Source organism: Poecilia latipinna, unplaced genomic scaffold (assembly GCF_001443285.1).
Source record: "Poecilia latipinna isolate Pla-1442-1.1 unplaced genomic scaffold, P_latipinna-1.0 Scaffold854, whole genome shotgun sequence".
Lineage (NCBI taxonomy): Eukaryota > Metazoa > Chordata > Actinopteri > Cyprinodontiformes > Poeciliidae > Poecilia > Poecilia latipinna.
The window spans coordinates 308,898-335,870 of NW_015113470.1; the positions used below are offsets into that span (position 1 = coordinate 308,898).

At 41.3% G+C, this 26,973-nt stretch overlaps 1 protein-coding gene and 1 long non-coding RNA gene across 3 annotated transcripts in view; one reads left to right on the top strand and one right to left on the bottom strand.

Annotated features, from left to right (window-relative positions):
- The window catches only part of bcl11bb (BCL11 transcription factor B b), a 37,676-nt gene extending 30,821 nt beyond the window's left edge, over nt 1-6,855 (top strand). Inside the window, exon 3 of the mRNA XM_015048000.1 lies at nt 3,140-6,855. Coding sequence (XP_014903486.1) covers nt 3,140-5,199 — 2,060 coding nt within the window. The 3' untranslated portion in view covers nt 5,200-6,855. The remainder of the gene's footprint in view (nt 1-3,139) is intronic.
- An 8,619-nt stretch (nt 6,856-15,474) lies between these two features.
- LOC106956890 (uncharacterized) lies at nt 15,475-20,944 on the bottom strand. Of its 2 annotated transcripts, XR_001426850.1 has the most exons (5): nt 20,814-20,944; nt 20,670-20,716; nt 18,854-20,584; nt 18,525-18,679; nt 15,475-16,913 (listed from the first exon to the last, which is right to left on the bottom strand). It is a non-coding gene; the product is annotated as an uncharacterized LOC106956890 (long non-coding RNA). The 2 variants fall into 2 exon arrangements; XR_001426849.1 differs by lacking the exon at nt 15,475-16,913 and having other exon boundaries at nt 16,936-18,679; nt 20,814-20,943.
- Between the last annotated feature and the right edge of the window lie 6,029 nt (nt 20,945-26,973).

The following is a 26,973-nucleotide window of genomic DNA, read 5'->3' on the forward strand; positions in this document are numbered from 1 at the left end:
TTTGAGTCAAGAGACCTCTGTAAAACTGTTTTTGAAGCAAGAATTTCAGTTTTTTTTAATCCAGCTTTAGCTAGTTTTAGGGACAGTGCTAATGTTAAAGTCAAACTGAAGCTGAGCAACTTTGTTAATGACTAAGATTGTTAATTTCATTGACAATCTTTGTCAATTAAATTAACTAAGAACAGCAAAAAAAAAAAAAAGATTAACATGCCACCTTATCAGAATGCATTCAGAAAGTTTATTACCTCAGTAGAGTGCTTTTTTTTCTCATCTGTAAGTCATAAACCACGTAAGATACATGATCCCAATGACTTGTGAGAAAATTGCTAATTTAATTGGGAACAATCATTTTAGAGATTGGCTGGAAATCAATGATGTCTTTTACAGAACAGAACCGGCCCAAGGCTCTGGCAAGCCGAGTTGTTGGAAACCCAACGAGAGGTTGACTTTTTACACTGAACTCAAAACTTTACATTTGTTCTGTTATTTTTTTAAAAAATATGTTAACAATACCTGCTTTACAAATCTTACTGACAAGATTACAACTGGTAAAATTTGCTGAAGCTAGCTTAGCAATAACGTTAATGCTAAAGTCAAATTTGTTTGCTAGCAGAGCTTCCTAACCCTCAGCCCGTTGGTGTTGCTAATGAAGACGAACCAGATCAGCAAAGTGATCTAAGTAAATATAAATTAACCAATCCAGCAAGTAATTTTATTAAAAAAAAAAGTTGAAATGAACCAATTTCATTTAAATTTCTTTTCGTTGCTAAACAATTTAATCCGTAATTAAAATCCAATGTATGTAAAATGTTACTTTGATTTCATTGGGTAACTTGGAAAACTTTGCTTTATTATAGTCTGATTTGCCTTTTTTCCGGTCCTATGTCTCCCCCCCCCCCCCCCCCCGTTGTTTGCTTGCTTGTTGGGGAAGTTGATGAAATTTGTCTTTGGCCGTCATTAAGCAGCCACCATTGACTGCCACTCTATTAGCTGCCACGCTTCCTTTAGCAGCATATGGTGCACCAGTGTAAGATATGACAAGATGCAAATTTGTTTCTGTAGCAGTGGTGGGACTAGTAGGTTATGAGCATGGCGGGTTTTGATTTACTTGGATTCATAATCCTAGCTTGTGTATATATATATATATATATATATATATATATATATATATATAAAAGACACACATCAAATAGCTCAATCCTTTATAGTTATTGATCCATTAGGTCCAGTGATAATACAGCTCTGCCCCTTTGGGGGCATGTAAATAGCCTCCATGTGTGTGGTGCGGTGTGTGCGCCCAAGCCCGTCAGGTCCCTTAAATCCCCCACACCCCTCTTCTTTACCCCTTCGCTCCTCCTTTTCCCTTCCCCTCCCTGGCTCTCTTCTCCCCATCCAAGCTGTTAAGCTGTCCAGCTCTCCGCTGCCAAGCGGCCGTGTGAAGCTTAGCCAAACTAAACACGGGCAGGCAGCCCGCCACTCGCCCCGCACAGGCACGCAGCCGTGCGTGTGCAAACCCAGGCGCACGTGCCCCCACCCGCGCACGCACAAACGGGGGGCTCCGTTCGCACGCGCGCGCGCCAAAGCGCTACCCCGTATTAGCAGTGAGAGTCAGGTCGCTTCCCAACCCACACAAACAGTGAAAGTGACGGCTGCACCAGAGCACTGCTAATAGCGGAGGAAAACCGACAGAATCAGTAAATGAGCCCCTCATTAACTTTTTCTGACCCTTTCTCCCCAGAGGCAAGCCAAACCAATCACAGCGCCAAATCAGCTTCCTGTACCAGACACTGATCCAACATCAGCTTTCGCTCATCTGCTCTCCTCGGTGCAAAGTGAGAGCGTGTGAATTTGTGCGAGAAAGGATGTAGACTGTGGAGCAGAGAGAGCATATTCCTGAGCGTGTATCAGTGTCTGCATGTGTGTTTTACATTGCATTACAAAGGGTGGCTTTGAGGCAGTCAGCCATCTTAAGGACTCTTTTGTTGATCATATAAAACTCTGGCCAAGCCTAACTTCCCCGGCTTTGTGTTGGCCCCTCCGGGGCTTCGAGCTCTGGGACGACTGTACCAACTTGACTCCGCTTGCGGTAGCCGCTGATCATAAAGTAGATTCAGATGCCTTGCAAGCAAACACAAGACTGTGGAAATGCCTCTTCAGTGGAAGCCTGCGTTCAATTAGATGAACCTCTACCGGGGTCCTTCTTTCTTTTTTTTCCTGTGAGTCAAAAGCAGGCTGACAGGGCCATGCCACAGTGACTGATAGATGCATTTGGTATTATTAAGTCACTGCATTTAAAGGGGTAATTTGTCAACGAGTGACGCTCAGTTCTGTGTGTGGAGCCACAACAGATCTCTTTACAGTCCCCTGTAACTACACCAGTGACGCAGGGATCCATTTAATGTGGACACAGTTATAAAACCAGCGGCACTTTTATTTACTCATCAGCTCTATCTCTTCTCTGGTGTGTGCTTCTCTGGTTTCTCTCTTTGCCTCCCCCTCTGGTTCCGACCGTCACCCACACCCCTAATATCTTCAGCTTTTTACCCATTGTTCGCTCCCCGGTTTCCATATGGAAATGACATAGTTGACGAGATGGATCTGTATATTAAAGCCCTGCTGACATTAGAATTTGCATAATGTGTCACAGCCTAAGGGCAATACCTGCCACCTATATTAGCCTGTAGAAACACACCCTGTCTTATGAAGTCTCATAACACAACGCACAAACAGAAGGCTCATCTTACGCTTCAGTCTCAGCGCAATAAATTTTCCCAAATGCCTCACATGTTCACACGCAAAATAATTCAAAAGACAAAGGTTGGCTTATCTTAAGCACTGAAGAAGAATGCAACTTCTTTTTGTGTTTCTTGAAGTCATGGTCGTTCTTTTCCAAAAGGCTTCCTCAGTCCTGACAGCGGATCGAAAGTTGCAACTAAGAGGTGAAAAAGTTTTAGAAAACAAAATGATGTGTCCAGTTTCCTATTTCTTGCACAACTGGAAATGTCATGTTTTCATTGACAAAGAATCTACACCTATATGATCAGTGTGGTTGTTGAATAAAAAGGCTTTATGTACATTATTTGAGAGAGGTGTGTTTTTACAATGTTTTTTTTTTTTTCCTTTTTCTCTTGACCTTCAGATAAAGACGAACCATCCAGCTACATCTGTACTACCTGCAAGCAGACCTTCAACAGCGCCTGGTTCCTGCTTCAGCATGCCCAGCACACTCATGGCATCCGCATCTATCTCGACAACCATCTGGCCAACTGCTCCCTCACTCCCCGCATGGCTCTGCCTCCTCCCCCGGGAGCCGATGCCTTGCCTCGCTCCCCTCTCCCTACTTTCCTTGGCGACACCAACAACCCATTTCACCTCCTCCGCATGGCTGCGCCCTTGCTCAGGGAACACCCCCACCCTCCAGGGTACATGGAGACCCGCCTTCCTGCGACGCCGCCCTTTGTCAGCCCTCCGCCTCCCCCTAGGCCACCTCTAGAGCGACTGGGCCCAGAGGAAATGGGGCTGCTGTCACAGCACCCCAGTGCCTTTGAGAGGGTGATGAGAATGACCCCCATGGAGCCTCCATCCATGGACTTCTCCCGTCGACTGAGAGAACTAGCGGGCAACACAACCAATAATGGCGGGCCCACACCTCCTTTGTCACCAAACCGCGTGCCACCCATGCACCGCCTGCTGAGTCCGACGCTTTTCCAGCCTGGTGCCAAGCCCCCAACATTTCTCACCTATGCCCCCCAGCCACCCGTATCCCAGGGGGGCCATGGCTCCTCCAGCCCTCCAGACGCACAGGGTCAGAATAATGCCCCTGGAAAGTCAAAATCCTGCGAGTTCTGCGGCAAGATCTTCAAGTTTCAGAGCAACCTAATTGTCCACAGACGCAGTCACACAGGAGAGAGGCCCTACAAGTGTCATCTGTGTGACCATGCCTGCTCCCAAGCCAGCAAACTTAAAAGGCACATGAAAACACATATGCACAACAAGTCTGGGAACATGACGGGCTCTCCAGAACAGGGGAGTCGGGGAGAGGAAGGAGAAGGTGAGGGAAAAAATCGAGAGGGCGATGTGAGGGTTATGGAGATGGATAATGAGGAAGAAGAGGAAGATGAGGAAGAAGAGGAGGAGGAAGAAGAGGAGGAGGAGGAAGAGCTAAGGAATGGGAGTCGACCAGATTCCAACCTGAGTGAGGACTCCCAGGAATTCAGTCACAATAGAGAAAATGGTCCCAGACAGTCCCCTGAGGAGAAACCCATGAGTGGGGACAGAGTTAATGACAATGGCGGGGTGGGCATGATGCACCCATACAACCACCTGGACAATCACCTTAGACTTAACCCTAACAAGAGAAGCTTGGAGAGGCAACCTAATGGAGACAGTGGGGAGAGGAATGAAGCTGAGAGAGAAAATGACAGGGAACCAGACAGAGAGCGCGAGGAGCAAGAGGACATTAGGCCCATGATGAATGGCAGGATCAGTGTAAGTGAAGTGGAGTCCTTTCCTGGGCTTTTTCAGCGTAGGCCCACCCCCATCACCAGCCCGAGCCCCTCCAACAACAAGAGGATCAAGATAGAGAAAGAACAGTTGGATATTCCTCCGACCATACCCCTCATATCCCCAGAAAATGTCTACTCCCAGCTTCTGGCTGGCTACGCTGCTTCCCGCCACTTCATCAGAGAACCTTTCTTGGGGTTCACCGACTCCCGCCAGTCTCCGTTCGCCACCTCCTCCGACCACTCCTCCTCGGAAACGGGAAGCCTGCGCTTCTCCACTCCACCCGGGGAGCTGATAGAAGGCGGCAGCGCGTCGGGGCGCAGCGGAAGCAGCACCCCTCACCTCCTGCGCGGACCGGGACCCGGCCGGCCTCCCAGTTCAAAGGAGAAGCGAAACGACACCTGCGAATACTGCGGCAAGGTGTTCAAGAACTGCAGCAACCTGACAGTCCACCGGCGCAGCCACACGGGGGAGCGGCCGTACAAGTGCGACCTGTGCAGCTACGCCTGCGCCCAGAGCTCCAAGCTGACGCGTCACATGAAGACCCACGGTCAGTTCGGGAAGGAGGTGTATCGATGCGACATTTGCCACATGCCCTTCAGTGTCTACAGCACACTGGAGAAACACATGAAGAAATGGCACGGTGAACATTTGATGGCCAGTGAGGTCAAACTGGAGCAAGCGGACAGAGGTTAAGCCACCAGCGATAAGTTATAAAGCATATGGTATACGGTACACACACATCTGTGCGCTCTCTTCACACACACACGCAATTACACACATACACGCACATAAATCCTAACACCACTTCTTCAGTGACGGGGCTTGGCTGGATTATCACTCTCTTGAAAAAAAGAAAAAAAACAAAACAAATTAAGATTGATTGATGTTTATCATTTTTTTTCTTGTCACAGAAACTGCCACCTGAGAATATTACCAAATGGAAACTTTAATAACTTGTCTGAAATACTCAACTGGGTGTTTTATGGCAAACAGTCTGAGGATTTTATCAGTTAGGAATCTATGGAGCCTTTCTACTGTGCAATAATTTCTGTATTTATTGGATTTTTGTAATGATATTTGGCATGTGCAGGTAAATCTTTGTGGGATTTCATATGGAGTTAGTTTTGAAATGTTCTAAAAAGAAACTTTTTTTTCTAAAATGCTATAACTGAGAAGACGTCACCACGAATACAATGTTTTACTTTTTTTTTCCTTTAGGAAGCTTGTTATCTTGTGAGAGTAAATTTGTGTGAAGCAGTTAGCTTTTAAAAGTAAAAAAAAGAAAAGGGGAAAAAAAAGAAAAGAAAAAAAAGATTTGTTTTCTATATTACCTGCAGCAGCGGATTACAATCCATTCCCTCATACAGGCCTAAAGCACTGAATGTCTGCCTGACAATAAAACATCCTTTCTGGATTTAAAAAATCCGACATTATCTTAGAGATCTGGTAAGTTGGTGTTAATTTATTCAGGGAGCGTTGTCCTTTTTAAGAAATGGCAAAAAAAAAAAAAAAAAAAACAAACAAAAAAAACATTGGAACAATTTCAAAATGCAGTTACTGTATCAGTGTCCTTGCTGCAAAAAGGACGTAAATAAAGGTTGCACTTAACAGAGATACCCTTAAACTGATGCTCAGTACATTCCTAATGTAGGATTAAACCACCATATTTAATATGTTGAATAAGTTAAGACTACTTGTGATTAATGTGAGAATGGGAACAGTCCTTTTTATGGTTTGTAAATATTCATTTTTTTATATATATATGTTAAAGTAGCCCTGACTGTAAATGAAAGATGGCCTAAATCTACACAATCAAAAAAAAAAAAAAACCAGCTGCTTACATATCTGACATGTAACTACCATCCTTTTCTTTTCTTCATTAAGCCCACCCCCAGTTCACTGTCAAAAGCTCATTTGTTGAGCAAAATTTGCTCTCCTGTCAAAAACCACTCCCTCCTGTGTCTGATGTGGAACATCTCGGTGACCCGAACTGACTTCCTATATCCCACGACGACCGCGCCCCACTAACCCCCCCCCCCCCCAAAAAAAAAAAAACCTGGTTCTCAAATGAAATGAAATTCACGTCCCTTCGCGTTTCTCCGCTCCGAGCTTCTCCCTCTCTCTGATGGCATCTTTTCACAGTCCGCCATCTCAGACTCATGCATTAAGAGTTGCTTTTTAAACGGGAAGGCCGCTCAGTCGCCTCACGCGGCGACACGAGGCGGGCTTTAACTCCCTGTAGCAGATTTTTGAGACAGTGTGCCCGTACGTGTCTTTCGGGGATTACGTTTTTTTATTTTTTATTTTCTGCATCGTTCATCCTAAAATGAGTCTGTTTGAACAAAAAAACAAAAAAAAAAATGAAAAAGCCATATGAGTTATGATAATTTGGAGCACAGCTGCACTAGGGGATGGCCGAGCGACCTTGAGTAGGGGCTGTTCTTGTGGCAAAAATGAAAAATTGGAGCTGAGAAATGAAGACGTGTGAGAAAGAAATGGAGGGAGAGAGAGAGAGAGAGCGCAAGACCTTGACTGTGGAGAGTAGTCATTCAAATGAAATTGGAAGCATATGAAACATGTATTTTTATTTTTTATTTTTTTTGGTACCCAAATGCACATCTACTGGCCACATCTTATAACAGACCATTAGAGTGAGACAGAGCAAGCGTGAGAGGGAGAGAGACAGACAGCGGAGCCACATGAAAGGAGAACGAGGCTACATCTTTCATTCTAGTGCCGCAATCCTCAGCCATCGAAATCATAATCACTTGAAAGTTTGACCTACCATTCTGGCCTATTGTCAGGTTTTATCTGCACCACTTTGCTTTGATAGAACAAAAAGATATGCTGTGCTTTAAATGCAATCTCACTTCTTCTTCTTCTTGTTTTTTTTTTTTGTTTTTTGTTATTTTGCCCTGGCAAATCTGAGAAAGAAAAAAACCCGTTGCGGTCACAATGAGAGCTCTGCATAAGCTACGTAGTTAGGTTATATTTTTGGTGAATCGACACAACTGGTGGAAGAGAAGCTTGCTTACATATTGTTTTGCATGAATGCAAAAAAAAATTAAAGGAAAAGAGAGAGAGAAAAGGAATCAAGGTGCTTTTTTAAATTTTATTTCTTTTTAAACACGTCGTGTATTATTTCCCCCGTTCAGAGCCAGGCCAAGACGAGGCCGTGCAAACGCACTCGGACAATGGAACAGCGGAGAGCTCACAGAGACCCCAGATCACACACAGACATTCAGTCTAACAAGATGTTTACAGTGTTGAAGTATGCCATTTAAGAAAATACTCTGTGTTAGTGTTGACAATGATACTAAAGTGTTTTCATTTTTTTATTTTTTCCTCCATTCTCCGACGTTCTCTCCGATAATTTGGCGGTTTTTGTACAATTTTCCTGGTGGAGGGGTTTTTACCTACATTAATGTGTTTCTGTATGATTGCTTGTTCACTGTATGGAAATTATGTAAATTGCTCAGTCGCGGCAGATACTTTCTTTTTCCTTATTTTTCGAACAACAGTGATGTCACTTTTGACTCCAGCTATTTGATTTTATATTTTTTTATATATATATATGAATATATATAAAGAATTTTTTTTTTTGGACTTTTTTTTTCTTGAGCTATCCTTAGTGGATGTAAAACAAAATGATTGAAAAAAAAAAAAAGAAAGAAAACGGAGGAAAATAGAACTGAAGGAAAAACCTTCAGGCGAGCGCGGCGATTTCGTGCAGGAATTCTTCTCCAAATCAATTTTCAAGGACCTTCATGGACTTTCATGGTCTTCTCCTCATGTTTGGTTGAAGGTCTTGTGATGGCACTTACAACTGTAATTTTTTGGATACATTTTCATATTTCACTTTTCAACACTTTCACCTACACTCTTTGTACAAAAAAAAAGTTTCCTTGTTCCTTTTTTTTATTTGTTTTTGTTTTGAGGGCGGCAGGGGGGAGGGGGGAAGTGCATCATTGTGAAAAAAAAGTGTTTTCAGAACAGTACACATCTGCTGTTTTGAACATATATGTATTTTTGTAATGTGTTGAAAAATCAATACAAGAAAGCCAACACTTCAATAAATGTTGCAATTGCTCTATGAGAGAACCATCTCTTTTTATTCAGACTGCAATCCAGGTTTTATGAAAATTTGATAAGGACTTTGGAAATGCAACACTTACACATAATGTTTAAATGCTCTTCTGACTTGTTTTAGTTTAAAAAATGTATTCCCGAAACACTGGAGACTGTTATGATCAGCGCTTTTGTCGTAAAACAAGGTCTCCAATTAGTCTCTCGGTTTATCTGGACCTTGTCCTGAGGAGTTTACACGTCGTTCCCAGCATGTGTGGATTTTCCTTCAGCTTCCTTCCTTTCCAGTCTGCCCAGCAAAGCAGCAGTTCAGATTTTTTAAGTTATTGGCAGTAAATGTTCTCTTACTTGTGGTTAAAAAAAGAAAAGAAAAAAAGATGATTGGCCTCACAAAATCATTTCAAGGGCTGCAAATGGCTTGCAGGCCACACTTTGAACACCCCTGTTCCAAGCAGTTAAGATGTGCTGAATCCAGTGGAGGGTGAGTCTGACTAGCTGTTAGGCTTCCCCCAAAAAACTCTGGAGATTTCCTCAATTTTCTGCAAACTCACAACGATTTTTAATTTATGTGGAGTGCCTAAGAGATCCCTTTAGGTCGTTAACACGTGACATGCCATTTTCATGCGTATAAAATGAACAGATTTGCACAATATTTGACTAGAAATGAGTCATGGCTCAACTTGATTATAACTCGAGTTTTTTGGGGGATTTAAGATTAAACATTTTCTGTGTAAAGCTTTTTCAGCTTTTTGTCTGAAACTCAAATAGAGAATCAAAACTATTTACAAAATCATACACAGACATTAGAATGATCAATCCCTGTCTAAGCGAAGTAAATAAAACCCAACAGATTTACCCCTCTTACAAATGGATTCTGCAATATACTGCTCTCCTGGTATTTGTGGAAGATAAGGACCAGCAAATACTCTAAAAATGTTTATAACTCCATGTTTTAATAGTTCAAAGACCAAATTTACCTTCTTTTATGCATTATTTCAAATGTGTTCTTGGACTGGCTGCTTTGCAAATGCCAGCCAGTACCATGTCAAGTAGCATTGCGCCGAGCTTTTCAGTCCCTAAAGCTACATTTTCTGTTAACACACAGATGAAATTTCCACAAATAATTTGTAGTTATGTATGACAGAAAAATTCTTGAGAAGGTGACTTCACAAATTCTGAACCGCTGTTCTTTGACATTTGCAGATTCAACTTGATTTTCCGTAGTTAGGGCATTATAAAACGTACATACATCCACTATTCTGTGGATATGTTAAAACCTGAATTTTTTTTTCAAGATCAAAGATCAGAGAATGCCAAAATGAAAAGAAAAAAAAAAAAACATTCTTTAGTCATGCATGCCTTTAATCCTTGGTTAATCTTTAAACCAACAATTAACATGTTAAGCCAAAGATTTGACATGTTTAAATCTTTGGTTTAAACAAGTATGTGTGTGCGTGTATGTGTGTTGTGTGTCCCACGTCTGTAAGAGCTGCCCCTGCAGAGGACTTCACCTGACTCACCCACTGACCACACAAGACTCTGAGAATAGATTAGAGACGATCGATATCCAACCTGCAGCCAATAAGATCTTCTTTTCGTATATATCCAGAAAAACGAAGTTAATGACCAGTCCATGAGGAGCCAAAAACACGGTGGACAAATTCTGCTTTATCAACTTAAGTCATTTCTGTGTTTCCATTGGGAAGGTATTCAGCGTTACCAATAGTGCTCCCTGGAGACCTACATAGTGATAACAGGGTAAATGAAGCGTTTCCAGTTAAAGTAAATAAATTTGTGCCTTCTTAATCCAGGAAAAGATCGTTGGCTTTTCCAACAGATGCTTTACTTCAACTGGAAGTACTTCCTGCGCTCCTCTTTTTTCTGTGCGTTTCACACAGGAAGATTATTGCTGCTGCGCCGCCTCCCACCTTCACTTCGCTTGTAAACAGTCTTTTTCGTTTCTGTAAATAACCACTGCAGCCATTTTAAGGGTTATTTTTAATGCAGCAGAAATCCACCTTGATGGAAGCTTCTCTTGGACTCGCCGTAGGAAACGTCAACAGAACCAAGCTATCTGGGTTTATGCTGAACAAAGTCACCGAAACAGGAACCTACTGCAGGTCACAAAGCAACTGCTTACAGCGTTTCCACAGAACCTGAATTAAAAATTCTGAACTGTCCCTTTAAGCAGGTGAGAAATGATTAATAGACAAAGAGATGAACATCAATTAATTGTTTAATAAGTTTACTTTCACTTCATGGTAACAGTTTTATGCTTAATTGCAGTTAAGTGGGAAATAACAGTCAAATAATTATATTTATTTAATGAAGGCACTTATCAGGATTTCTGCACAAATAAAGAACCGGATAACAGCAGTGAAGAACAGCTGAACGAATCTCTGCTGATATCCGTGTTGATAATCTTATGTTTGATTCTTAATAAATTCTCACCTCATTGTCAGCGAGGAATGAGTTTGGACAAGACAAGTCAACCCATTATATTTAATCCAACACTAGCACTTCACCAGAAAGACGGGGGAAAAAAACCCTCAAACGGAAGCATTCAGGTGAACTAAGCTTCAGAGCAGTGTTAATGCGAGAACAAAGACGCTGGAGTAATAAAAACAAAGACGCCTTTAAATGTGACTCATGAGGTTTATTCCTGAAAGCAGTTGCCGACCGTCTCATACTTCAGAAATGAGTCCTGGCATGAGCGTGGGGGAGCCGTCAGGTATTTGTTGAGATGAGGCCAACAACAGTCAAGTCTGTCCTCACTCAAGCCTGCAGGCCATTGGATTGGATTGCAGAAAAATAAAATAAAATACGGGATGGGCGTTGTTGCGCTTGCGCAAGGAAAGGGAGAGGGAGTTCAATAGGAGTGAGAGAAGACGACAATAGGGTGCAGACGGGGCAGAAAGAAAACAGTCAGGAGGCTCAAATGCTCAAATCCAAGCTCTTTTTTTTTCTCCCCAAGGTAAGTCCGGAGAAGTTCTCCGCGCTCGGCTGCTCTTTCCACAAACAGCAACCCATGAAAGCCCTCAGAATGGAAATTCTATCTAAAAATGTGATTATTGCTTCAGAAGTATCTGTTATAAATTACCCACACAGATGATGTTAAAAGCATTTGCAGCTTCCCCAACTTCTGACTCTCTTTTTTTTCTGCATATGTATGTTTGCGCCTGAAGGCATCATCTGGGCTCCATGCTGATGATTTGGGGGTGGGGGCTTCTGGTCAGCAGAAATGTGCACATTGTAGGAGAACATCAAATTACTACAGCTTTTATCCGAGCAATAGCAGGAGTATTGACTTAGCAGCGGGGGGATGGCATGACTTTCCACTGGCTCAGTGTTTACTGATGTTTTTAATAATTGAAAACAAGTAAAAACAAACTGAAACTGCTCGAGCACAGTTCATTTTATTTTTTTTGCTCGGCGCAGTACGCCGTTTACAGTTTTGAACGCAAACAGTGTGCGCTATTAATCTGTTTTCACTGCTCAAATTGCTACAAACAACAAGGGCAACAGTAGTACAGTTTGCAAACACTCGTCACCATAGATGTCTTTTTCAGGGCTGTTAGGGATTTGAGCCATTTTCTTCATTTTGATATCACTCACATAACTTAATTTTTTTTTAAAACAAGAATCATTTCACAAGTTTGAATTTGTCATTTCTAATCCTCCCAGACCTGGAACTTTACATAAAGGCTCAAATATATACACACAGCCCCACTAATGTTTGTATGTAGTGAAATCCTGAATAACAAAAACTTGGTTTCCTGACAAACTCGACTTTTAAGCACAGTCCTGAGGTCAGGACGATCTTAGAAAGTCAGGATCCAAAAGCAGATTATGTTGGAAAACCCCCAAGGCCTTCAAATTTCAACAGCCCAGCTGTTGATTTGAGGTGAAGTCAATGAAAGAGGTTTTAAGATAGTCTTTCACTTTTATTATTCTAACCACTTTTACACCACGACAGTGAAACAGCTTCAGAACATAATACTGCCACCAACACAAGTTAAGCTTGTGCGTTTTGCATGTTCTTCTTTGCTCTGCAGATATTAGCCATTTCCATTGACCACATAACTGTGCAAATTGAAATTACAAAATTAAATTTGCTCAAAATAAATGTGCCAATATCAAAAAACACCAACTTTTCTGATTAAAAAAAAAAAGTTAGTTCGAGTTAGATGAAAAACCACCACACTATCAAAATCAGTGCATTTCGCAAAACTGCAATGTAAAAGCTTTTTACACATCACACGAGTCACATGATCAACAACCGGATGTTACTACTGGTGGAAAAGACGAAGACAGGAAGAGGTGGAAGGACGATGGTGCATCATGTTTTTTTTAATAGCTTTTCATGTGAACACACTTATTCACGTACAATGTCTTTCGACATTAGAAGATCAACGATGTTTTGGGAACATTTGTAATGGAAGTGCAACTACTGACTTTTTTGTACAAGCATAATAAAGATTAGGATGTTGATCTCAAGAATCATAAATCATACCACAGAGCGACAGTTTGGGTCAAATCATTTTCATTTGTGCTAATTTTGTTTTCCAGCTGGACATTGACTCCAAAGTACATTAAAGTGTAACACATAATAGAAAGATGTGATGTAGAATAACCCTGTCCTCAGTGGTAATGACAACGTGTCCACTGTAGGACATTTACCAAATATGGTGTTCATATTTGAGTGTAGATAACTTTATTCTGGGCTGGTAGAAATAAGTCCAGAACAAAATCAAGCATCTGCACCCAATTCCTCTTTAAAAAACAAGTGACTGAACTGAAAAAGAACAGTTCAAATGCATCTTAAAAAGCTTCAAATTAATATGTCATGCATGCCCTTGACGACTGCATGTAAACTTGTGTTCAAACGCACAAGTTGGTTACTTCTGGCCCTCTAACCATTTGTTTCAGCTCAAATGTCACTTGGGAACTAAAATAAGTTGTTTTTTTTGCGGACCTCCGTGTGTCCTCCATGTGAGAAAAGTGGCTCCAGGAAGCACTGCCGGAGGATGTGTTGCATCCTCTTCGCTAGAAAGTCCTAGATAGAGACCTACAATCGCAGACAGAGAGTCGCGGCAATGGGAAATCACGATCTGGAGTAAAACCACGTCCTCGAGGGGAAGAGGGTGTCAGCAGGGATTGTGGTTCACGCTCTGGGCCGCACGGAACCACAAAGTCACCACAGAGACCCTTCTTTCCACTGGATCACAGGGCTCAGGCCTCATGGCCTCTCTGTGGATATCAAGTTACTAATCTTAGGGCCCTGACCAGTACTCGGTCATATGACGCTGCCCGCCCAAAGAGCAGACTGGGCTTCGCCCGGCGACACAGCCACCAGAGCAAATGTGGCCCAGCTGGCTGCTCCTGGGAACACTTGGGGGGCTGAAAAGTTTGGGATGGGGAGAGGAGGAAAAAAAAAAAAAAAAAAAGCTGAAGGTTGGTCAGGAAACAGAAAGCAGTGTGGTCAATCATGGTCGGTCAATGGCTGTCGCCTGGGACCGTTCCCTCTTCTGGTAGAATCTGACCAGGAGGAACAAAGGCATTGCGGTTGCATTGCGTATGGAGAAGAGCAGGAAACTGAGTTTTTTTTTTTTCTTTTTTCCCCCCTTTCAGATTGAGGAACACACTGAAGCCACTTTCTGGGAGGTTTTGGTCATTTACATCAGAGTCATGTCACAAAGCATCAAAACAACTCCCATCTCAAAAACAGAAACTTTCAGTACCTCCTCTTTTATATTTAGACCATCCCATAATTTGTACGAGGACAATATTGGCTTTTAAGCAAGATGGATTCTTTTTTTTGTTTTGGACTGTGAAAACAAAATCTTCAGAAGAATTTTTGTTTTAGTTTCTAAATCTTAGTATGCTTGAAATAAGACAAAACTTAAGTTTCAAGTAACTTTTCAGCAAGATATAGATTATTTCAAGTAAATTATTCCTTAATATTGACTGAAAAGTAGTGCTTGAGAAAAATGTCTCGTTATAAGTCAACTTGTACTTTTTCATCAAGATTAAGGAATTATTTACTTAAAATAAGCTCCCATATCTCACTGAAGGTACTTTATTTCAAGTGCACCAAGATTTTCTGACCTAGAAACTTGACCAAACACAGTAAGATTTCGTGTTTTTGCAGTGAGCTTCTTGAGTCAAAGTAAATGAAGTGAAGAGTAAAAACACCTGAAGTAATGAAAAGTACATCTTTTTTTGTTTCGTGTCGTTTTTGCTGCAGCGGCTCAGCCAGCCGTGACTGCTGTTCTAACGGCCACTGCCCCGCCGTGAAGACGGCATCGAGCGAAAACTTTTATTTATCTTTGTACCGCGGCCGCCACACCCTCCCCTGTCTGCACATTTGAGCCTGCTGCTTCTCCGCATCGTTACCTCACTTCTCCCTGCTTTTTTTTTTTTTATCCTTTTATTTGCCATTTCCCTCTCCCTAAAGTCCCCCCCCTTCTTCTTTCTGTCCATAAGATTCCACCGGTGTCAGACCTCCCAGGCGGTGTGTGCAGACGCAGGTAGACAGTAAGGGTGGTGCGGGGGGCAAAAAAAAAGAAAAAAAAACAAACTCTTCTCTAGGCTTCCTGACGCCCGTGATCTACTCCCCCCCACCACACACACCTTGCCCCAGGGAGGTCAGCATCATTGTTGACATTGGACACATGTTCATTGCGGTGCAATATTAAATCTTCTCATTGGATTTGGACTGTAATTATGTCGTAAAAACAAACTGGCTGTGAAGCCATGGCCCGCCAGTGTGATCTGCTTTCATCAAGTGCAGACTGGCTTAATTACAGAGTGCGCCTTACACCCATCTTTCACTGGGCAGCTTTTCCTCCAGCTTCTTTAAGCCATCACTTTTTTTTTTAACTGAGCGTTAATCATAAGGCAATTGGTCTGTTTGCTATGGCGGGGTTTGAGGGAGGGGGATAGATTTGAACGTTGGTCTCCACACATCCTGTGTATTAATGATGCAAGTCCAGAATTAAGCAGATGAATTTGACAGTTGAATCCGATCTCTCACGGTTTTTTTCCTTCTAATGGAAGACTTTATATAGTTGCTTTTTTGTCCACGCTCTAAATCTGATGAGTCGATTTCATTAAAAATGCACCGTGCTGAGGTGAACGAGCAAAAGAAATGCTTCATACTTTACGTCATTTCTCCATTGTCTACAGGAGTCAGGAGACTCAAACTGAAAATAAATGACGTTTGGTGACAAAATATTTGATTATGTAACAGTCAAATCGTTTTTTAGTCGCACTGAGATGTGATGTCTTGCTAGTGTTCATACTTCTTGAACCAGTCCATGTTTCTGCATGTTGCAAACATAAAATACAATATGCACACCAGCACAAAGTAGGGTATAGCTGAAGAAGACCTGAGAAGTGCAGGTGACATCTACTGACCCCACCCCTCTACTGTGACACCCTAAAAAAAAGCTCAATCAAGGCCAACTAAGATCAGAAATCAACCATTTAGAGCAAGGAACACTGCACTGTATGACACATGGTGGTGACTGCATTAGGATGTGGGAATGTTTTTCTTCAGCAGGAACAAGGATGCTGGTCAAATCAGAGAATACCAGCTAAACGCTTTGAGGAAAAAAACAAGAGATTTGAGACTGGGCTGTAGGTTCGTCTTACGTGAAACAGATCCCAACCTACAAAGAAACGGTTTAGGTAAAAGTTCTTCTTCCATGCTCTACAATCGCCCAATTGAGAACCTGATGGTACGTGACGTAGAGGCAAAGTAGACGCCTCATCTAAGCAGGCTGTTGGTTCTCAACACAAGTGGTTTGAGTACCAGCCTTGAGAACTCCGGTGCATGTCTTCTGTCTCTGCCCATTTCCCATCTAACTTCTGTCAATAAAGGCCACTAGCGCCACCAAACACCTAAATATGTAAATTTTCAGATGTGTTGCCATCAGGAAGTACAGTCTAGGAAACTGAAATGGAAAAGGTGTCATGAATTCCCTTTGTAAATGCTGAAATGCTTTTAACCCAATAATAACTCCATATTCAGGCATATACTCAGAAGAAGAGACGTCTACCAACAGGAAACTATGGCAGGATGCAAAAAGAGGAGCTGAAATATCAAATTATCTTGGGATTTACCCTTTTTTATGTCTTAAATAGTTGAGAAAAAGACAGAGAAGCTGGAGGGTCACATTGGGGGAATTTTCTCACTTTTGTCCTCTCTCTGCAGCCTTTTATGATGGGTTCATCTGTGTTGTGACAGGTGTGTGAAGTGGCCATCTGACTGGATGTAATTGCCACTTCTATCCTGCAGGTCACTCTTTGTCCCCTGGCTTTAAAAAAAAAAAGCCATTGGTGAGGGAAGTTTTAATGGTTGCAGCTTTAGCAGAGCAAGAACAGTCAGTTACAGTTTTGGAGTTTTATCGAATTACATAAAATTGTCCAAATCTGATTGGACAATCAGATTCCTGTTATGCAAGATTACAGAGTCCAAGAAAATTTTATTAATTTTGTTTAGAATATTGTGACCTCAGTTCAGAAACACCAATAGCATTACCAAAGAGTCACAAAGGGATTTGATTTTTGATGAGGAAAAAGGACAGAGGTTTGCTTCTGAATTCAGATATGTAGAGTCAAACATTATGAAGTACCTCAATAGTAGGTTTGATTTGTTTGAATTAAATCTCAGTGATGCTTTTGTCAAAACAATTTTAAAAAAAAAAAAAAAAAAAAAGCCACTTCTCACACTGGGAACTTGACAATATGGAGAAATCAGAGTACAACTCACAGGTGCAGCGTTTTAAGCTGTACCACAGAACATACATATACACCAGATAAATGGAGAACATTAATACTAATTATGTGGAGGCCCACTTTGAGCATGCCCACTCCCACCATCTGTGCTATAGAAATCACAATATTCAAGCTCTGCCCCCTCCAATGTGTGGCTTTGTCCTCCATTTCTTTGCATTAAACTGCAAATCCATGTGGAGGAAGTTGATGACAGCTAAGATTAGAAACCTTTAAGAAAATTTTTTTTTTGGAAGACTAGTTTACATACATTATTGCAGAGATTTTCCACAAATAATTTTTCCTAATTCAAGTCAAGTCTTACTGTAAATCTCTCAAATCAACATCTAGTCTGCTCATCATGCTACCATTTTGTGCATCAATACAAACCCATTAATTTGTCTACAGGCAGCAAATTAACACTTTAATATCTACAAAAATTACATTTAAAAAGGCATTTGAATGCCTTCACGTTGAAACTAAAATGGTCACAATGAAGCATGAGCCTTTTGAAAAGTCATTGTAATGCAATTGCAACGCAGTAAAAGGTTGCTGCTTGCTGTGACAGGCTGATCAGTTCGGAGGGGTGGGGAAAAGTAAAATGTCTATAATCAAACAATACCTGAATTTAACACAAAGTAAATAAGTTCAACTTGATTTAGAGTATCAAGTTCTCAGAACACTCCTATAAAGTAAAAGCTGCCAGAAAGCATCAGCTAAAGTTAGGAGAAAAAGGCTTTAGTTTATCAATAAGAAAACAAAAAAAAAAATAAGTGCTCAAAATATTTAAGTCTACCTAAACAGAGTTTTAAAACCTTGGATGAAGCCTTAGTCTGAACTGTGTCACCATGGACACAAATTGATTCACTGAGGTGTTGGATCATCCTCTCAGAAATGGGTAAATAATCAAACCTTTTGGTTTAGGAGGCAAGAACAGGCAATACGGCGGACAGCCAAACCAGATGCTGTGTACAGGTTGGGTTACAGGCGGAGGTCTACCGCCACACAATTGGTTCCGAGCTGCAGCATGTCTGAGCAGCGGGCCTTTTTCTGAAGATTCAGAGTTGTACGTCCCCTGCTCTTACACCTTCTCTAAGGACGGCCGACCTGGCTGGAGTTCTGGAAGAAGAAAAGGGTTTGGCGGGCTCACATACTCAAATCCAGGCGGTTCGGGTTCAGAAACCAACTCCAGGTCGTTGGGAGATGACGCTCCTCTTGGGACACGACTGCTAGATTTGGCTTTCGAGTTACCCGGAAGATTTAAGACGATACAGCATCAGACCATCTGATTCCAGCAAAGCAGGCACTACTTTATTACGGAATGAGAACAGGACAAAAGGAAAGCAGCATTTAGTCAGCTGCACTGAGAGACATCTTTCTTAGCATCAAAAATTTATCAGCACAGTATTAAGAAACCATTAGCCCAAACTGGGAGTGGTCAGAGCTGGGGGGAGGGGGATTTTTAAAAAAAATATATTTTTACCTTTCTTCGTGATTGCAACTACAGCCGCTCCACATTAACGAACCAGCGCAGTAACCCCCTCCTTCCCCTGAGGCCAACGAGCCAGTCATCATGTTGGACGAGCTTCTGTACTATTGCGATTAAGGATGCACTGCGGAAGGCTCATAAACGGTCGCGAGGAAGCAGCGCCGTCCAATCAGCACGCAGCAAGTTAATGATGCACAGCTGCTAGGCATTAATCGTGATTATGTTGGATCTTTCCATTCTTCCATCCATTTTCTGTGTTCACTTGGTTCTGTTAAGGGTCTGGTGGTAAATCTTGGGCTCAACTCTTTTTTTTTTACCATTTGAAAATTAGATCTGGACAACATATTGAATGTCAGTCACAATGACATTGTGACTGAAGTGAAATTAACTTGTTAGCATTTATTTTAAGCCATTCTGCTTTCAGTAATGTATTAAGCCTTTCCAAATCCTTTATTCCCACACTTGCCAATACAATATGGATATAAATTTTATTGAGAGAGTGTATTTTGATTTTGAAAGTATAAGATGTTGAACTCTATAAAATTCAAGAAAGGTGCTAAACTGCTAAATCCTAGTAATTAAATGCAAGGTTGTCTCTCGCCACAGGTATTTTCCTCCATGATAAGGACATTGCATTTTCAAGCAAAACACAAAAGCTATGGTTTTCGTAGCTTGAGTAATGGACAAAATTTACTCTTATAAACATTTGTGGGCAGAATGTAGTCAGTCAGGTGGTAAACATTTAGGAACCTGGTGAGAAAAATCAGTTCATACTGAAGAAATCCTAGAAAAGCAAGAATTGTCATGGAAAAGGAAAATAAAAATCACTGAAGGCAATAAATACATTATGGGAGTCTAGGGTTTACCACCACCCTAGACATCTTTGGCAAATTTAAACTGCCTATATGATCAGGTTTTTATTTCTAGTCAAACCCTTTACCGATTCCTCAGCTGGAAGAGGGCACAAGAACTAAAAATGTAACTCCAAATACTTGCATGTAAGGGACAGGTTTGATCCACAAGCCTTCCTAGCACCCTCCAATTTAACTCATCTGTTCCACAATTTGTGAATACATAGTTAAAAAAAGTCCATTATAGCACAAGAAAAATATGTTCCCAATGTGTGTAATCTATAGGAAAATAGATTTTTAGTGGTCAGCATGCAGCCATTGAGCTGTATGCTCACCAACGTGGCCATCGTCCTGCCTCTGGTTTCATCGATGGTAAACGTGTACATGCCTGGAGGATACCTCCTACTCAGCAACACACTCAAGTAGAGGACACCCTTGTCGAAATCGAGCTACAAGTTTGCCTCGTGCCTGTGGGCTACCAATGGCAAATTCATTTAGAGGCAGGACAGGAAGGTACTGGGGAGGAGGGCCTCCATCTTCAGATTCAGAGTTATAGTCTCCTTGTTCATAAGTCCTCTCCTTGTAGGAAGCTTCTCCTGGCTGGAACATGGGAAATGACCCTGGAGGGCTCATGTTGCCAGGACTTTCAGAGATGAAGCTTGATGTCCTGTATATACATCAGATCCACAGAGAGCAGGAATTGGTCTCATCTGAACACTAGGATGAGTGTATCTAGGTTGCTCATCTGTATAAAGCTGTACAGCTCACTTTGTCACACTTGAGAAAGCAGACTCTTCAGCAACATATCCAGGGCCAGTTTCCTCCCTACTGGAACTAAAAGGGTTTGTACCAGAAGCCCCAAGGGTATCCAAGGCTGCAAAGGGAGTTATTAGCACTTTTTTTCTGCTGATAAGGCATGATATTTGTACATGTCCAGGTTGATCAAAAAGTGGATTTACCTTTCTTTGTGGAGTATCCACCCGTCAGTATGACAAGTAGCCACAGTCTATTGAGAAGCATCAGAATAAAATGGTTAATAAAAAAAAATTAAAGTTGAAAGGAGGGGAAAAACAAGAAGCCATAAACCACAAATTAGTTGTTACCTTGAAGAGGCCATGCCAGCCTTCATATTTGATGAGCAGCCTCCTACTGCCTGAATTACATAAACGTGCAAATCGCTGATTTGAGGGAGTCTTTCACTGACCAATCACAGCGTCGCAAGTTAACAGTACGCAGCTGCTAGTCATTAATCCTGATGAAGGTGGAGGCTCAGCCTGAAATGAAAACCCAGATATGGATCAGTTGCTTCCGTCATGTGAATTAAAGAATTTTCCAATTTGCTTCAATTAAATGAAGGAAAACTTCAAACTTTGTGTTTTTAAAGTGTGAGCTCGTGTGCTGAACTGCTTCTTAGAACATATTAATTATCACAGACACTAATTTCTGCTTTTACTCGTCCACGGAGAAAAAAAATGTAGCTATAAATTTAACAAAAGGGTTAGTCTTTGAAACATTTACAAAGGAGTTGTGTAGAGAAGTATTTTACCCCACTTTCATTTGGTTTAACAGGGATTTTTTTATGTACATTTTACTTTTGCAGTTTGATTATCCCTCGCTAAATTTAAACATTAAATTGTGCAAACCTTAAAAGGCTGTGCAACAATGCAAGGTACAAAACTGTCTGTTCTGTTGTTTTTAAATACATAAAAATATAAGATTATTCCATCCATGAAAGAAAATAAAATGTCTGCTAAAGTGAAAATGTGAAAATGTTTGAGTATGAATCAGAGCATATTTTTTTCTGTCATTTTTTTCACAAGAGACTAGCAGGTAGTACAGCTTTCTGAGAAAATCACTGTACTTATTTTTCCCATTGGTAGAGTATCCTTTGTTTTCCCATCCATCCATCCAAAAACTCATCTTTTATTCCAATTTTGTTTTTACACCCTGTTTTGCCTGCTGTGTAAAGTTTGAGAGACTATTTCGCCTTTAACTAAAAAGTGAAAAAAATTATCTTTACTCTTTGAATTTTGAATTATGGGAAACAAATGTGGAATTTTAAAATATATATTTTTTTAATATATTGGTAAATATTGCATGCAAACCTGCAAGTTTGCTACTGCATACAATGCATTTTTTTAGCATCAATGTGACATGGAGAAGAAAGGAAGAAAAACAAAAAACTTCTGACAAATGGAACATTTCCTGTAAATGAACCAAAAAACAAGCATATAAGTAACCTCAATGCGTCTGATTGAGCACATCCCTTCGTTAGGATCTCACTCCTCCATACCCAGCTTGAGACGGTGCCAAATGGGCCACGGTTCTGCATTGTGACAATTTCCGGCTCTTCACATGTGTATTTCCTGGCTTTCTAATCAGAATGCTATTTTGTAACTCAAAAGGGGCTCCTATTCAGCCCCGGCATTAACAGCTCTCGTCTGTGATAACGTGGATGCTTCGGGCCATAGGCCACCAGCTGCATCCACTTGTCACTCTTTGGTACAGATGCCCTGTCTGTCTGCTGCGTGAATGAAACTCATGGACTAAATTGGCACTTATTGTGCCGAATGGTTTTATGCGTGCATTTTTAATGTGCCTCATCCAATTCCTTAACATGTTTAATTTTGTCTGCCGACTGCTACCTCTGATTTGCAAAAAAAAAAAAAAAAAAAAAAAGATTTAGATGGAAAGGCTTTAGTTGGGATTTACGTTCCTTAAGTGGACAACAGAGACCAAATGACAAACGGCTGAAAACTCAAACGCTCCGAAGCCGTTCATCCAGTTCTGTAGGATTTTCTTCTTCTTTTTTTTCTTCTTTCCATGCATCATATTAAGTTTCTTTGCGCAAATCAAATGACGAGAACTCAATTATGACGGATCAATAATTCAGTATTCTCAATTATGCTTTAATTGTGAGAAGCAATATCATCCAATCTTATTGGGAGGATAGGTGTTGTTGCTCTGCAGAGCTTTAGCTGATTGTTTATATGAGATTAGCGCTGTGTATCAGGGAAAAAAAGATCAAGCAATGTCACAGAGCCTTGAATAGCCGGCAAGTGACGCGTGCACAAGACACACTCGGGCGCGCGTTCAAGTACACTCCCCCTCCTCCACTCCCCAATGCGCGCGCACACGCACACTCCTAATGACACAAACACATAACATAAAGCCAAATGCTGCCACTAAAATTTGCATGGTGCTCAGTAATGCATTAGTGAACATCACTTGGCAATCTGTTCATACGGGCTTAATTGGATTTTAATACCGCCTCTGATCTTGTTTTCTAATTAACGGCGGTGGCTGGCAACCAAGCAGAACCATGCACCCAGCAACACCTTTGATCCCGGCCATATGGAGTTCCTCCAAGCACGCCGGGGATGTAAAAATCCCTCACCTAGACGTGGGCGAACAACAAGCCCCCCGAATCAAAATGGATGGGGCGAAGAGAATGAAGACGGGGGGTGAAGAAACGGGGGAGTGTGGCAAGGTTGAGAAGGGGGGCGCAGGAGGCAGCAGTGTGGGGGTTGTGGGGGTGGGTAGGCAACGGCATGTGTCATCCACACATCGTGGCAGCGTTGGTATTGATTAATTTCTCTCACGATCGGTTATGATCGCAGATACATAAAACATGAGTAGGGGGGTTTTGGGGGCGAGGGGGTGCTGAATGCCTGTACACCTTATCATCCATGCTGCCATTCGACACCCCTTCATTGCTACAGGGAAATGTCAATAGCTTTCCTAATCTGTTTACTTCTCCCCTTGTGGCCACTGCTTTATGCTTTAGATGAAGGGCTGCCAAAAAAAAGTGTCCTATTTTACCCTTGCTTTTCCCGTTTTGGCAGACATTGCGTGGGTATTAACTTCATGTCGGCATATTCGCTTCTCAAGTTATTCTTATTTGAATGTATATGGAGTAAAGATTCAGTGCAGGCTTATATATATATATATATATATATATATATATATATATAATTCTAAAATTTCTGTACACTTGGACAGATAAAGCCTCAATATAAACAATCATCAATCAATCAAGTTTATTTGTAAAGCACATTTTGGTAGCAAGGCGGTTCAAGGTGATTTACATAATAAAAACAACAACAAAAATACAAAGTTTTAAAGAAAACACCACACAGTCAACAATTGAACAAGCATTACATGTTGATGATCTCCATCACCAGAAACATACTCAGCAAATATGTTGGTCAATGTTTCATTTATTAAAAGCAAAAAAAAAAAAAGCAAATCCAACCAGGTGGGGGTTTTAGTCTTGGTTTAAAGGAACTCAGTGTTTCAGCTGTTTTGCAGTTTTCTGGAAGTTTGTCATCATCTGCAACAATTTGGTATCCATAAAGTACTGAATTGAAGCTGTCGATCAAAAGTATGATGGAAAACCCATTGTACAAATTGTACATGTAACTGTAAAAAATAAAAAAGGCCAGGTTTTCGGAAAATATTTTCAAATACTTTATCAAAAACCAAAGTACACAGCAGAGAAAAAACAGCAACTTTTTAAAGATGTGTGAACATTTGCAATTCACTGTAATCTGAGATAATACCACCTTATATTTGTGTCTTGTCGGTGGTTGTTTGGCGGGGTCTGTGCGCCATGACTCTGTCAGGCCTCTGCTGGGCAGTGGCGTGCCCTTGGGTCTCAGGTCTCTGTGTCCAGGGCTGGATCTGATCCAGCGTAGCCGGTTGCGGCGGAGTGTGTGGGCTCGTCTCTGCGGCCTCCTGGGGTTTCTGCTGGTTGCTTCCTCCAGGGCTCTAATCTGCTCCTTTCTGCCTCTGGTCTTTGGGGGGGTGTTGTAGGTTTGTGGCTCCTCACACCTGCTATTGAACATTCTTATGGGGAAACCTTATATACACAAGCGTGCTCACACACAGACACACACACACACATTTGTGTTGCTATCTTTGTGGGGACTTTCCATTGACTTCCATTCATTTCTACAGCCTAAACCTTACCTTTACCCTTTTCCTAACCCTAACCATCACATACCTAACCCTAACCCTAACCAAAACTAATTCATACCTTATCCCTAAATCTGACCCCTGACCCAAAAACAGGGTTTCCCCTTGTGGGGACCAGGCTCCGGTCCCCACAAGGAGCAATTGGTCCCCACAACGTAGTATATGTCAGGAAAATCGTCCCCACAAGGGATTACAAACAAACGCGCACACACACGCAGACAGGTGTTTGGATTCAGGTGTTTACAGATACACTCCATGTGGCTGCTGTTCCCACTAAATACATCTTGTATTAATTTGTACCTTGTACTTTTCAGTGATGCTGCTGTTGCTGTTGTGTTTGCTACATATCCATATGTTGTTGTGATTTCTCAGCTCTCTGTTTTTCTCTCTTTCTGCAGATGTAGAAGCAGACTTCCAGGGTATCGTCTTGTGTTCTCTGTATGCTTCTTTCTCTCCTCTAAGTTCCTTCTTTCTTTTTAAACATTTTCCACACCTTTCTCATTTACTTTTTTAAAACTCTTTTTCCCTTTTATTTATCTCTGTGTGTTGCATTTGAAATAACAGCAAAGTTTACTTCTCCCCTTGTTTCACATTTATATCAAGCAGAACATTATAGAGAAAATTTGTGAAAGTAATTCTGTTGAGCCTCACCTTGGCACTTAGATAATGATTCTGAGTGCCACATACCAAAAGCCAACACAAATACAAATGAGTTGAGATTATATGGCACTTTACAACTAAAAATGTTTTAAAAAAACAACTTTTTTTAAGTCAGTATTTTTTTAAGATAACTTTTTACCTCAGCTTTGTAAACCTTCTACCACTTCCTTCTTCAAAAGAAGTGGTAGTGGTAGTGGATAATTTGTGGAAAATATGTAGATTTGCCTTTGTCAATTTTCAAAGAGGAGGTGGGTGTTGATTGTTGATTTTCAATCTGTGGAAAGTTTTCTAATCTAGTGAAAACCCAGGACAAACTCTTACTTTTGTAACCAAACACATTCCCCAGATGAAGTCCATCCTGCAAATCTAAACTACAATGCAAATATTTTCCTACCAAAATGATCAGAAACATATTAATCAATTGTGTTTTTTTAAGAGTTGACACATTGTCTAGATTTTCACTGTGTCACATCCTGGGCAGATAACAGAAACATTCCCCTTGTCCAAAACTAGCTACCAATTTCCAACTGAGTTATAAATATGCTAAACATAATTTTACATCCCGTTGCACAAATTGTCTCATTCAGCGCCATTGAGGGGTTTTATAGCTTTCATGTCCAAAGATGTCACTAATATGGCATGCACAAGATATTCAGTTTCTTCTTCTTTTTTTTTAAACAGCTTTATTGCCCAGTAGGGGAGGTGACTAATTCTGCAGTTCTTCAGAGCTGGTTTTGAATTTGACATCAGGAGAGAGTAACTATAATAAAGACGACAATATGGCAGCCATCCAAGCATAGTGATGTTGGTTAGCTCAGCAAGCTGTCATTTTACCACTTCCTGACAGAAAGAAGCTAATTAACTATGCATATTAATTTGAAAAAAAGAAAGAAGAAAAAAAAAACCAGAGACCGACAACAACTGATTGACAACGAGGAGGGTGTCGTTCCTTGAAGGGTGTCAGAGTTTTGTGAGCCGACAGCTTAACAGCGTTGGTTTGAATTAAAAGCAGATAGTGCCCTGTTAGACTTCGACTAGGAATTGTGAACCTTAAAGTGTTTATCATGCCTTCCGCTCTGATTAAACACAGTGGAAGCTCATGTTTGCCCTCACGCTGCTTTTTGCCAAATGACTCGGGCACTTTGGCACCGAGTGGCCTTCTACAACAATGGCACGGCGGAGCGAAGGCCTCGGAGGCCTTGCCTGAGATTGCACCTAAATAATGACACCTTTTCTATGCGCTGCTTGTTTGTCCTTCACAGAGCAATTATTTGAAAAGGTGTATGTGTTTTTCCCCCCTCCCCTGCTGGAGAGGATTGTGACATATTGTGCGCGGATAATGACTGGAGATGCATTAAGACTAAAGTGGGGCTTCTAATGAAGATGTTTGACAAGGCTCGAAGGCCTTTTCTTCCTATTAGCAAAAGCTTTCTTTTGATGAAAACAGAATTCCTTGCCCTCCTTAAATTATCAACTTGTCCTTCGACCTTAGTGTATCACAAAGTTTCTCATCTCCCTTATCAAAGGCACTTTTAAACACACTGAACGCTGCATTTGCTTAAGTGCCATATTTGATTTGAGAGGCCTTTCTTTTCAGACTTAATGGAGAGCAGGAAAGGAAAGCGG